General features: G+C 43.4%; 1 protein-coding gene across 1 annotated transcript in view; it reads left to right on the forward strand.

Moving 5' to 3' along the window:
- LOC145409649 (uncharacterized) overlaps positions 1-14,896 on the forward strand; it is an 89,563-nt gene that overhangs the window by 37,110 nt on the left and 37,557 nt on the right. The window contains exon 2 of the mRNA XM_080280001.1: positions 12,366-12,529. Within this exon, the coding sequence (XP_080136127.1) occupies positions 12,493-12,529 (37 nt within the window). The 5' untranslated portion in view covers positions 12,366-12,492. The remainder of the gene's footprint in view (positions 1-12,365; positions 12,530-14,896) is intronic.

Consider the following 14,896-nt stretch of genomic DNA (forward strand, 5'->3'; position numbering starts at 1 on the left):
TTGGTATCACAATACTGTCATGTAGTAACTTTTTCACTTCCATGCTCACTTCCCTGTTTCTTATCACTGCTTTCAAGGAACCAGCAACCTTTCTTCCCTGCTGTACCCTTTCAAGCACTTCACCCTCCAAACCTCCATCCTTACTCATCACACTACCCAAATACTTAAACGTACTCACATTTTCCAATTCCTCACCATCTAACCTCGCTGTACATTCACTAACTTCACCTCTCTCAAAGACCAGCACTTTACTGTTCCCTACATTCACCTTTAGGTTCCGTTTCTTACACACTGTCTCAAACTCATCCACCAAGCGTTGCAGCTCCCCTTCGTCTTCACTCAACAACACAGTATCATCTGCAAACAACAGTACAGGGAGTTTCCAAACACTATCCTCTCTCACCAGGGCCACTCCAACATCCACTACCCTACCTTGTACCTCTTTTATTACCCCATCCATGTACAGATTGAACAACCATGGAGACATGACACATCCCTGTTTCAAACCAACTTTCAAAGAGAAAAATTCACTTAGTTCACCATCCACACGCACTGCAGCCTTTGCACCATCGTACATACTCTTCACAGCATTCAACAACTTCCCATCTACTCCATAATTTATATTCTTAACACTTTCCACAATCCTTGTCTATCCACCCTGTCATATGCTTTCTCCAAATCCATGAAAGCCGCATACAACTTCTTTCCCTTCTCTGGAAACTTTTCCACTAAAGATCTAAGAATGAATATCTGATCTATACAACCTCTTCCCTTCCTAAAGCCTCCCTGTTCTTCTCCAACTAATTTCTCTGTTCTTTCTCTAACTCTGTCTATAAGTATCCTACCATACACTTTTCCTATTATACTAAGAAGACAAATGCCCCTATGATTACCACACACTTCTTTTTCCCCTTTTCCTTTGTCTATTTCTATTGCCAGACGCCTCAATCCCATTTGGGGTGGCCACAAACAAATCGCCTCCAAGTCGCCCTGTCCCCCGCCATTTCACTGCCCTGCTCCCAACTCACACCCCCCTCTCTCATATACCTCTCCACCCCATCCCTCCATCTCATCCTCGGCCTCCCCCTCCCTCTTCCCCCCTCCCTCTTCCCCCCTCCACCTCACTCACATACACTCTCTTCGTCAGTCTTTCGCCCTCCATCCTCTCCATATGTCCAAACCACCTCAGTGTGTTCCTCATAACGCTTCCTATCACATCCACATCCACACCACAACGCTCCTTTATATCCTCATTCGTCAGCCTGTCTCTCCACGTGTCTCCACAGGCTCCTCTTAAATAACTCATTTCCACTGCTCTCACTCTTGACTTGTGTCCTTACAACAATATCCAAGCTTCACTTCCGTACGTTAGAGTTGGTATCACAATACTGTCATGTAGTAACTTTTTCACTTCCATGCTCACTTCCCTGTTTCTTATCACTGCTTTCAAGGAACCAGCAACCTTTCTTCCCTGCTGTACCCTTTCAAGCACTTCACCCTCCAAACCTCCATCCGTACTCATCACACTACCCAAATACTTAAACGTACTCACATTTTCCAATTCCTCACCATCTAACCTCGCTGTACATTCACTAACTTCACCTCTCTCAAAGACCATCACTTTACTCTTCCCTACATTCACCTTTAGGTTCCGTTTCTTACACACTCTCTCAAACTCATCCACCAAGCGTTGCAGCTCCCCTTTGTCTTCACTCAACAACACAGTATCATCTGCAAACAACAGTACAGGGAGTTTCCAAACACTATCCTCTCTCACCAGGGCCACTCCAACATCCACTACCCTACCTTGTACCTCTTTTATTACCCCATCCATGTACAGATTGAACAACCATGGAGACATGACACATCCCTGTTTCAAACCAACTTTCAAAGAGAAAAATTCACTTAGTTCACCATCCACACGCACTGCAGCCTTTGCACCATCGTACATACTCTTCACAGCATTCAACAACTTCCCATCTACTCCATATATTCTTAACACTTTCCACAATCCTTGTCTATCCACCCTGTCATATGCTTTCTCCAAATCCATGAAAGCCGCATACAACTTCTTTCCCTTCTCTAGAAACTTTTCCACTAAAGATCTAAGAATGAATATCTGATCTATACAACCTCTTCCCTTCCTAAAGCCTCCCTGTTCTTCTCCAACTAATTTCTCTGTTCTTTCTCTAACTCTGTCTATAAGTATCCTACCATACACTTTTCCTATTATACTAAGAAGACAAATGCCCCTATGATTACCACACACTTCTTTTTCCCCTTTTCCTTTGTCTATTTCTATTGCCAGATGCCTCAATCCCGTTTGGGGTGGCTACAAACAAATCGCCTCCAAGTCGCCCTGTCCCCCGCCATTTCACTGCCCTGCTCCCAACTCACACCCCCCTCTCTCATATACCTCTCCACCCCATCCCTCCATCTCATCCTTGGCCTCCCCCTCCCTCTTCCCCCCTCCACCTCACTCACATACACTCTCTTCGTCAGTCTTTCGCCCTCCATCCTCTCCACATGTCCAAACCACCTCAGTGTGTTCCTCATAACGCTTCCTATCACATCCACATCCACACCACAACGCTCCTTTATATCCTCATTCGTCAGCCTGTCTCTCCACGTGACTCCACAGGCTCCTCTTAAATAACTCATTTCCACTGCTCTCACTCTTGACTTGTGTCCTTACAACAATATCCAAGCTTCACTTCCGTACGTTAGAGTTGGTATCACAATACTGTCATGTAGTAACTTTTTCTACTTCCATGCTCACTTCCCTGTTTCTATCACTGCTTTCAAGGAACCAGCAACCTTTCTTCCCTGCTGTACCCTTTCAAGCACTTCACCCTCCAAACCTCCATCCTTACTCATCACACTACCCAAATACTTAAACGTACTCACATTTTCCAATTCCTCACCATCTAACCTCGCTGTACATTCACTAACTTCACCTCTCTCAAAGACCATCACTTTACTTTTCCCTACATTCACCTTTAGGTTCCGTTTCTTACACACTCTCTCAAACTCATCCACCAAGCGTTGCAGCTCCCCTTCGTCTTCACTCAACAACACAGTATTATCTGCAAACAACAGTACAGGGAGTTTCCAAACACTATCCTCTCTCACCAGGGCCACTCCAACATCCACTACCCTACCTTGTACCTCTTTTATTACCCCATCCATGTACAGATTGAACAACCATGGAGACATGACACATCCTTGTTTCAAACCAACTTTCAAAGAGAAAAATTCACTTAGTTCACCATCCACACGCACTGCAGCCTTCGCACCATCGTACATACTCTTCACAGCATTCAACAACTTCCCATCTACTCCATATATTCTTAACACTTTCCACAATCCTTGTCTATCCACCCTGTCATATGCTTTCTCCAAATCCATGAAAGCCGCATACAACTTCTTTCCCTTCTCTAGAAACTTTTCCACTAAAGATCTAAGAATGAATATCTGATCTACATAACCTCTTCCCTTCCTAAAGCCTCCCTGTTCTTCTCCAACTAATTTCTCTGTTCTTTCTCTAACTCTGTCTATAAGTATCCTACCATACACTTTTCCTATTATACTAAGAAGACAAATGCCCCTATGATTACCACACACTTCTTTTTCCCGTTTCCTTTGTACAAGGGAATAATTATACCTGACTTCCAATCCTCCGGGACTCTACCTTCCTCCCAGGCCAATCTGCACATCTTCCACATCCATTCTACTACTATCTTTCCCCCATGCTTCAGCATTTCACCACACACTCCATCAATTCCTGGGGCTTTCCCCGATTTAACATTCTTCATTGCTTCCACAACTTCTATCCTTCTGATTTCTTCCTGTCTTCTCACCTCCCTCCTTCTCCCAGCCATTCCCCAGCCACTTATACTTGCATTACTTCCATCCTCTACGTTCAACAATTCCTTAAAGTGTTCTCTCCATCTGCTCACTTTTTCTCCCTTCTCCACTAGTAATCTACCATTTTTATCTTTCACTCCCCTGCTAACTTCACTTCCACCCTGTCTTACTCTTTTCACTTCTCTCCAGAACATTTTCTTACAGTCCCTCCACTTTACACTCAAATTCCTTCCAAATTCCTCATCCACTCTCTTCTTACTCTCTCTTACTAATCTTTTCACCTCTCTCTTCCTTTCCACATATAACTCTCTCTTCCGCCTCTCAGCTTCTTCCACGCCCCTATTTCTCACCCATTCATTGTATGCTTTCTTCTTTTGTGCCACAGCCTGTTTCACCTCTTCAGTCCACCACGCTGTTCCTTGTACCCCCCTCCACCTTCTCTTCCTTCCACACACCACATCACACGCTTCACATATTTCTTTTGTAAATATCTTACACACACCTTCCACGTCTCCCATCTGCTCCAATTCATATTTGCCCAATCGTTCCTCCACTTCTCTCTTATACTCTGCCTTTTTCTCATCCTCTTGTAACCTTTCCACTCTCCTTGCAACTATTCCTTCCTCTCGTCTTTCCCTTCTTCTATTCCTCCATCTCACTTGCATCCTAATTCTGGCCACCACCAAGTAGTGGTCAGAAAGTCCACTCCCCCAACCTCTATACAGTCTTGCATCCTTTACACATCTTTGCATCCTTTCATCCACACACACATAATCAATCATTGCCTTCCTTTCATTCAGTTCACCACCCACCCTTCTCATCACTCGCCATGTATACCTGTGGATCATTTTATGCCTGAAGAGGGTATTGGCTATCACCAACCCTTCCCAGCACAAATGTCCACTAACGCACTCCCATTCTCATCTATCTCGGCAGGCACACCCCACTCACCAACTATTCCATCCACCTTCACATTACCAACTTTACCATTCATATCACCAATCAAAAACACTCTCTCATTCCTTCCAAACTTTTCCATGCACATTTCCACATTTGTCCAGAACTCTTCTCTCACTCTTCTAGCACGATCTTGCGTTGGCGCATACACACACACAATCGCCCACATTTGTATTCCAACTTTCAACTTTACCCACACAATCCTTGACCCAACTGATCCATACTGTCTTATGCTCTTCTTCCATCTTTTACTCACAACTATACACACTCCTTCCTTTGCCCTCTCATTCTCATCTACTCCTGCACATATACCCCATCCATACTCCCATTCTCTCACACTTTCTCCTCTCCATTTTGTTTCAGTTATTCCACATACATCCACTTTCGCACCCTCAAGCACCTGGACAATCTCTCTCTCTTTCACCTCATCATTCGCTCCTCTTACAGTCCATGTACTCATTACCAAGTCCTTTGTCCGGTCCTGGGTCGTCATCGTTTGGTCAGTCCTTGTCCGAGGCTTCTTGTTTGTTTTTTTAGTTAGTTGTTTTCCGGGGAGGGGCACTAACCCTCCGCCAACCCTTTTAGTCGCCTTTTACGACAAGCAGGGATACTGGGGGAGTATTCTTGAAAACCCCCCTACCCCCAGGGGGGTACAAGGGAATAATTATACACACACACACACATATATATATATATATATATATATTCCTACATACAGTAATCCCTCTACTATCCAACTTAATAGAGCCAAAGGCATGTCCGGAAAGTGGGCCTCTGGCTCCTGGACTGGTACTTAAGGACCTTAATCCAGCCTAGCTTTGAAAGCCACCTAAATAACTCCCTACCGGGCATGCATAGCACCTATTTAAACCTCTTTAAGACCCTATTCACACCAGTAATGGACATAAAGCATGAAATAGATTAAAAGGAACCAAAGAATGAGGAATTAGAAGTGACTGTACCTCAGTGAGGGTACTTACAGAACGTCTGTGGCCGCCCTCTCCATGGCCTTGGCAGTGGTGAAAATGCTCTTGAAGCACGTACAATAATCCAGTGTTGTGCTGCACTTACAGTAATTCTTTGCACTGTGAGTTATAATTGTTTAACACTGCAAATTCTGTTTTTAATTACACCACGCCAGTTTCAACCGCCAGTTTGCACTCCACAGTTAATCCTTTGCACTCTAAATTCTAATTTCTTAACACTGCACAACACTGTAAATTCCCGTGTGGTCTAGTGGTGAGGTATTGCAGTTTATTCATTGTTTATTCACAAAAACGAGCATGTGGGGCATCCACTGCAATAAGCATCTACTCGTGATCGCAGTTGTGCAGTAACTGATGGTGAAGGCAAAGCAAGGATGCCAGATTGCAACTTGGCCATATTACCAAACTCCTTAATTTTCATTGCCAGATTTAACTTTTCTTTACCAAAGTCGTAAAGCCAGCATTTATTCTTCACTAATTATATATCGTTTCATTTCGTTTTCATTTCGTTTCATTTCGTTTTTAAAGGCTCCAACATGCTTGCATGTGTCGGCCTTGGTCACCTAATGGCGGCTCTCCACGTTGCACGATCCATTGCAGCCTCCCTGTTCAGTCCCTTAACCCTGAGATCACACTTACTGACCTCGTCCCATGTCTTTCTCAGTCTACCCCTTGTAACCCCACCCCCAATATTAACACTTCTCACCCTCCTCACCCAATTATCATCCCCCATCCTCTCCACATGTCCAAACCATCTCAATCTACCTCTCCTCATCACAGCACCAATACACTCCAGTCCCATCCTACCTCTCAACTTTTCCATCATAAACCCAGCCCCTCCAGGCCTTGGACGCAGGGACGCACTGCACATCCACCTAATCATTGTCATTTCTGTACGTCTGAGCCGGCGAATATCTTCCTCCTTCACTGCCCAGGTCTCATTACCATACAGCTTTACACTCCTAAAACATGCTGCATACGAAGACCCCATAGCACATAGGGAGAGTCCTCTCAATGTCAGGAGAGGCAAGAGCTCCCTGAACTTCTTCCAACCACTTCTCACCCTAGCCACAGAGCTAGCTCTATCCCCACCTCCAGCACACAACATGTCTCCCAAATATCAAAACTCTTCCACACACTCAAGAGATTCACCAGCAAATTCAATCCTTTCACGGCTGGCAAGCTCCACCTGCTCACCCCAACACGCTGTACACATAAAATCAGCATTATCTCGCAGTCTACCTCTGATACCACTACATCTCTCATGCAACCGTTTATCACACACACCGCACAAGATGGAATTACTTCCCACGCCCTTGTGGCAAACTGCACATGGCCACTCTCCCTCGTCTTTGACAGTACCGCCACCAACCCTAGATATCATCACTTTTGTTTTATCTGCATTTACCCTTAAACCCTTGTGCCCCATACCATCTCTCCACTTCCTGAATCTTTCCTCTGCCTCCCTTTTGTTCTCTGCAATCAACACCAAATCATCAGCATACAACAACTTCCATGGGAGTCCGTTTCTAAGGTCACGTGAAAGGGCTTCAATTACCATGATAAACAACATGGGACTCAAGACTGACCCCTGATGCACACCAACATTCACGGAAAACTCATCACTCAAATCTCCATTCACTCTTACCTGGGTGTGAGCACCCACATACATGGCCATAACCACCCTAACCAGCGACTCCTCCAAGCCAAGCTTTCTCTTTGCCCACTTCACCAACTCTCTAGGAACTTTGTCAAATCAACAAAAACAAAATAAAGATCGCTTCTCCTACCAATATATTTTTCTTGAAGCTGTCGAACAATGAATATAGCGTCAGTGGTCCCCCTACCTGGCATAAACCCAAATTGCATCTCATCAATATTCACTCTTTCTCTAATCATACTTTCTAAAACTCTCTCCATTACCTTCATTATCTGATATAAAAGCTTTATACATCTATAATTTCCTCTTTCCAGGGCATCACCCTTCCCTTTATACACATTTACAATTACACTCTTCAGCCAATCATCTGGGACAACACACTCATAAATGATCCTATTAATCAGGTCAGTGAATAAACTCACCCCTATATCGCCTGAGGCCTTCAACATTTTGGCAGTCAACCCAGACACACCTGCTGCCTTCCCCACCCTCATTCTGCCTATTGCCTCACTCACAGTAGCAGTATCAATCAAAGGCCAAGGGCCAGACACTGGATCTGCTGGCTCCAAACCTTCTCTGTCCCAGTCAAACTCCTCATTCACCATCTGGTTATAATGCTCTCTCCATGCATCTTTAATATCCTCACTGTTCACCACTACCCTTCCTTCATCATTCTTCACACACTGCTCACCTATAATATCCCGATTATCCCTCTTCACTTGACCTGCCACCCTAAATATTTTTTTCCTTTCCCCATGATTTAGGTTATCAAGTAATAGTCTCTGTGACTCAGACTTTGCCCTGTATACCTCTCTTCTAGCCCTACGCATGGCAGCCAAATATTCCTCTTTGCTACAAGTGGAAATAAATGTAATCACTCTCCTTATAATTAACAGCATGTTGATTATTTTCATGCGCTGTAGGCTACCAAATTAATCAGAGAGAGCAAACAATCCACCCTCTCCATCCTGTGTATCCTCATACATGTGAAAAATCTGTTTGGTAATGCATTATTCTGATTCATTACCAAATGAATTTTTCATTACCAAATTGGCCCACATTTGGTAATGAAAAATACCAAATGGCAACCCTGACAGGGAAGGGGGGAGGAAGGAAGGGGTGAAGGGGCCATGGTGTAAACAGCTTTTTGGCGCTGCGCGGCAGTTTCAAATTACGGGTGGGGAAAAAGTCGGATTTGGGGGGGATTTTTTTCTTTTTTTGGCCATTTTTGGGTTCCAAAGGTCCAGGCCCACAATGTCTGGTAAGTGGGGTGTCCAGGAGTGGGCGTCCGGATAGTATGTTTTTTTTTCTTTTTTTTTTTTTACGAGGAAGAAGGAACCAAAGGCCATGAGCCCGCAATAACAGTTCCATCCAAGAGAAAAACAAAATACAATAGAGAGCCAAATTCAAGATCCGATCATTTCGAGATGCCTGGACACACTGCGTTTGAAAGACAAGATCATAGGCAGCAGGAAATACAGACAGAGAGAGACAGTTCCAGAGTTGACCTGTTGCATAAATGAAAGACTGGGAGTAACGGTTAACTCTTGCATTAGAGAGTTGGACAGAAAAGGGATGAGAGTTTGCTGCCAGACGGGTGCTACGCGCCCATTGTAGAGTTGGAGGAATGCATGCAGACAGTTCAGAGGAGCAGTGATCATTAAAGTAGCGATAGAAAAGAGATAAAGATGCAGCAGTGTGGCGAAGAGACAGAGGTTGAAGTGAGTCAGTAAGAGGAGGAGAGTTAATGAGACGAAAAGCCTTTGACTCCACCCTATTGAGAAGAGCTGTATGTGGGGAGCCTCCCCACACATGAGAGTTGTACTCCACACAGGGGCAGATAAAACCCCTGTATAGAGTCAACAATTGTGCAGGGGTAAGGAAAGAGCGGAGTCGGCTTAGCACACCCAATCTCTTGGAAGCAGATTTTACAAGAGATGTAATATGATCATTCCAAGATAAGTCCCGAGTTAATGAAACCCCAAGCATGTTCAAGGATGATGCAGGATTAAGCTGAATATTATTAAACAGTGGGTATACCTGTGGGAGATTACTGTATATATCTATCTATCTATCTATTGCCAGACGCCATAATCCCGTACGGGGTGGCCATTTGACTCTGAGGTACTTGTTTTACAGGGAGGCGCACTAACCCTCCACCAACCCACTGGACACATAGGGAGCACGTATGGTTTGGTTATATGGTTACCACCCAACGTTGTAAATGGTTTCTTGGCTTACAGGAAACCATTTGGCTTGTCACTCAATGTAAAGCCACCTGTAACGGAAAGAAAAGCATTGAGTAGTGACAGGAAAGATGGGAGAAATAGGAAGAGAGGAGGGCAGGCACAGAAAAAGAATGATAAAGGCTAAGGAAGAAGTAGGCAGCACTACATCAAGTGAGTGGATGATGGTCATCACCATGTATATATATATATATATATAAATGTAAGTGGTAGATTATTAACCTGTGGGAATGAAGTAATGCCCAGATGGAAAGAATATTTTGAAAATCTGATGAATGGGAACAGAGAGAGCAGAGCGGATGTAAACATGATTGGTTTGGGGTGTGTGCGGAGAAGGAATGCAGTGCCAGGAAACATGACAGTTGCACAGGTGAAGAGTGCTGTGAAGTGACTGAAAAATGGGAAGGCAACTGGGGTTGATAAGGTGTATATAGAGATTATTAAGTGTTTTGGAAAGAGCGGAATGAAGTACTTGTTGGAGATATGTAAGAAGGCATGGATGAGTGAAACTGTGCCAGCAGAGTGGAAAAAGGTTGTGATTGCACTCCTGTTCAAAAATAAAGGTGAGGAAGTGAGTGCAAGAATTGTCGTGGCATAAGTTTTTTGAGTGTTGTAGGGAAGGTATATGGAAGAATTATTCTAGAGAAAGTACAAGAGATATCAGATGACCTAGTGAGTGATGAACAGGGTGGCTCTAGGAGTGGCAGTGGATGTGTGGATCAAATATTTGCAGTGAGACAGATAGTGGAGAAGGCTTGTGAGAAGGACTGTAAGGTGTTTATGGCATTCATGGATCCGGAAAAAGCATACAGTGAAGTAGACAAGGATTGTGGAAGCTTTTGTGCATGTATGGTGTAGATGGTAAGCCTTTTTGTTTTTTTTTTTTTTTTTTTTTTTTTTTTTTAAAGCTACTAGGTGCCATCAAGAGTTTTTATGATGGTAGTGAAGCATGTGTAAGGGTTAATGGGTATCTAAGTGAATTGTTCACGATTGGTGTCACTGCGACAAGGTTGTGTGATGTCCCCATGGTTGTTCATATATATATATATATATATATATATATATATATATATATATATATATATATATATATAAATAGATATATATATAGATATATATATATATGTATATATAGATATATATATATATATATATAATATATATATATATATATATATATATATATGAAGGGTGATGAGGGAAGTAAAAATACGAGTAATGGAGAGGGGGATGCCGTTGGTAATGAATGGTGATGGATGGAATAGCTCATATTTGTTGCATGCTGATCATGCAGTACTACTTGCAAATACTGGACAAGAACTTGGTGGACAAGTGGAGAGTTTTGCTGATGTCTGTGAGCATCGTGCCTTGAGAGTAAATGTAGAAAAGAGTAAAGTGATGGTTATTGAGAGAGAAGGTGGCTCCCAATGCGATGTTACAGTGAATGGAGACTGGAATTGGTGAGAGAATTCAAATACCTGGGTACAGTGATAGAAAAGAGAGGAAAATGTGCAGAAGTTGAAAGTAGAGTGACACAAGGAAGAATAGTAGCTGGTGCAATAAAGACCTTGATAAGAAACAGGTTTGAGTGATGCAGTTGCATGAGGCCTACATGAAGGAGTGTTTGTGCCAACTTTAACATATAAATGTGAGACTACAGTGTGGTGTGGCTTGAAAATTAAAAGTCAGGAGTGAGAGCGGTGGAAATGGGACTGCTGAGGAATGTATGTGGAATACAGAGAGTGGATAGGATATGAAATAATGTGATTCATGATAGATGTGGAGTGAGGAAGTCTGTGGACACCAGAATCAAAGAGGGTGTACTGAGATGGTATGGTCATGTGGAGAGAATGGACAACTATACAGTGGTGAATAGGTATATCTGAGCGAATTTGAAGGAGGGAGGAGGCAAGGTAGGCCAACGAGAAGGTGGAGAGATATGGTGGGTGAGTGTGTGAGGAAGAGAAATTTGGAAGTCAGTGAGGCTAAAGAACTGACAAGAGATCGAGCTGGCTGGATGAATATTGTGAGGAGAAGCGCATGATCAGGGATTTGGCACCCTTTTTTAACGTGACAGCATCCGGATTGACTCTATCGGATTCATTTATGTGAAGCTACAGAACATGGTGAATGTTTTGCGTATCAAATTGAGCCAGGATTCCGGGGGCTTGAATGGTGAGTGAATGGAAATGTGGCCCATTGGAGTGGGCAAATTTGGGTTGTCTGGACATTGCTACTCCTCATCCTGCTCTAGGGTGGGACAGGAGGTCCGGATGATAGTGATCATGATGATGATGATGACACAAGGTTTGGGTGGCCTTTTTTTTTTTTTTTTTTTTTAAGCAAGAAATTATTATTATTATTATTATTTTTTATTTATTTATTTATTTATTTATTTATTTTTATATATATAGTATTATCTCCTCCAGACCAGAGACATAACTGTTGATTTTTTTCATGCTCCTACCAGACAACTTTATTAACCTTGGGAGAGACCTCTTGCATGGAGTAAATTAATTAAGGGTGTGTCTAACACCTTGAGAAATATCTCCAGAGGTGAATAAAATCATATGGAGGTAGCAAGGACAGACATAGAAATACATCACCTTATAGAAGGGTCAGGGTACAGTATTGAATTTCTTTCATCAGATGTGAGTTGATACGACTGACTGCGTACTTGGACAACCTGGAATCGTTACCCGACACAATTACCAATCTGCGGCTCTCCATCGTTAACGACACCCATGCTGCTAGGATATTGGGACCTCTGAGAACCATGATTGAGAGTCATCATTTCTCATTAGAATACTTGGGTCAGTCATATGCCATGTGCTTGATTAGTGGCAGAATTTTAATGAGATTAGTTCACCAGCTGACTGCTTGCTACAAGACTTGGGAGTCAAGTATCTATTTAGCAGTGAACTACAACATTTAAACAATCCTCTATGCATTCCCTGGAATCGCCTTAACAGCACATCACACTTACTTGCCTTGTCCACCTCACTTTCATAATACAACACTCATGAACAATCCAGTTTGACTTTACAGTAATGCAGCCACCCACACCACAGCACACTTACACGCTTATGCATCTCATTCACACAACATAAAATACAGCTCGCAATCAATCCATTATACCCTCACAATAATGCAGCTGCTCAAACCACAAGACACTTACTCATCTCATGCACCTCACTCACAGGTGCTGATGAGGAGCCTACATGTGGTGGCACTGTGCACCATGGATGGAGTGCTTGTGGCAGCCTCCCAGGAGTCAGACCTCCTCATAGTGCCCTGCACCTTCCCATAGGGAAGATCCTGGTCCAACATGGGGTAGGTACTGTCTGCCGCAAGGGGGTTGTGATTCCTTACCTACTTTTGTATACTGTACCATACTGTCGAGCACAAAAGTTCCTTCCCTCCGTGAACCACTCTGTGAATCCAAGTCTCATTAGGTTCAGTCATTGAAGCAAGCAGAAAAGTTGCCTTGATATGCCTACAGATGTCACTGCAATTAGTGAGTGTTGGAGGGGGTAATGTGTAGCAGGACGTAGGTGAAAAGACTGAGGTTGTGTGTGGTGAATGAAGTCATAAACTGGTGACATAATGGTTATGATTGTGGTGTGACTCTTATACTATATATCTTAAAATTTTGATAATGGTAACTTTGGGGAAAATCCCAGTTAAAAGATATAAATTGCAATTATCAGTTAAAATGTGCGAGTGTAGGTGGTGGGCTAGTTGCCCAATGGTGTTTGATTATGTGGTGAAGGCACACCTGATAGGAGGAGGAGGTCTCTCTCTCTCTCTCTCTCTATTGCCAGACGCCTTAATCCCATAATGGGTGGCCACAAACAAATCGCCTCCACATTGCCCTGTCCCCCGCCATTTCACTGCCCTGCTCCCAACTCACACCCCCCTCTCTCATATACCTCTCCAGTCCATCCCTCCATCTCATTCTTGACCTCCCCCCCACCTCACTCACATACCCTCACCTTGTCAGTCTCTCACTCTCCATCCTTTCCACATGGCCAAACCACCTCAGTGTGTTTCTCTTAACGCTTCCTATCACATCCACATCCACACTGCAACGTTCCTTTACATCCTCATTTGTCAGCCCGTCTCTCCATGTGACTCTACATGTTCCTCTCAAATAACTCATTTCCACTGCTCTCACTCTTGACTTGTGTCCCTCCAACAATGTCCAAGCTTCACTTCCATACATTAGAGTTGGTATCACAGTACTTTCATTTAGTAACTTTTTCACTTCCATGCTCACTTCCCTGTTTCTTATCACTGCTTTCAAGGAACAAGCAACCTTTCTTCCTTGCTGTACCCATTCAAGCACTTCACCCTCCAAACTTCCATCTTTACTCATCACACTACCCAAGTACAGTACTTAAACGTACTCACATTTTCCATTTCCTCCTCATCCAACCTCACTGTGCATTCACTGACTTCCCTTCTCATGAAGACCATAACTTTACTTTTCCCTTCATTCCCCTTTAGATTCTGTCCCTTAGACACTCTCCCAAACTCATCCACCAAGCCTTGCAGCTCTCCTTCACCTTTACTTAACAGCATAGTATGATCTACAAACAACAGTACGGGGAGATTCCAAACACTGCTCTCTCTCAATAGGGCCACGTCTACATCCATTGCCCTACCTTGTATCTCTTATATAACCCCATCCATGTACAGATTGAACGACCATGGAGACATGACATATCCCTCTTTCAACCCGACTTTCAAATAGAAAAATTCACTCAGTTCACTATCCACATGAACTGCAGCCTTAGCACCATCATACATACTCTTCACAGCATTCAACAACTTCCCATCTAATATATATATATATATATATATATATATATGTATATAGTATTGTGATCCTTGCCCTGACATATGGAGGCGAGGCATAGACCTTGCTAGAGGGGAACAAGTCAAGACTGGGAGCAGTAGAAATGAGTTACTTGAGAGGAGCATGTGGAGTGACATGTAGGAACAGGTTGACAAATGAAGAAGTGAAGGAACGTTGTGGGGTGGATGTGGATGTGGTTGGGAAGGTTAGGAGAAATACACTGAGGTGGTGTGGACATGTGGAAAGAATGGAGAATGAAAGACTGACTAAGAGGGTGTATGTAGGTGAAGTGGAGGGAGGGAAAGACCGAGGATGAGGT

The sequence above is a fragment of the Coenobita brevimanus genome, chromosome 82, assembly GCF_032717465.1.
Source record: "Coenobita brevimanus isolate Jiangsu-jjx chromosome 82, ASM3271746v2, whole genome shotgun sequence".
Lineage (NCBI taxonomy): Eukaryota > Metazoa > Arthropoda > Malacostraca > Decapoda > Coenobitidae > Coenobita > Coenobita brevimanus.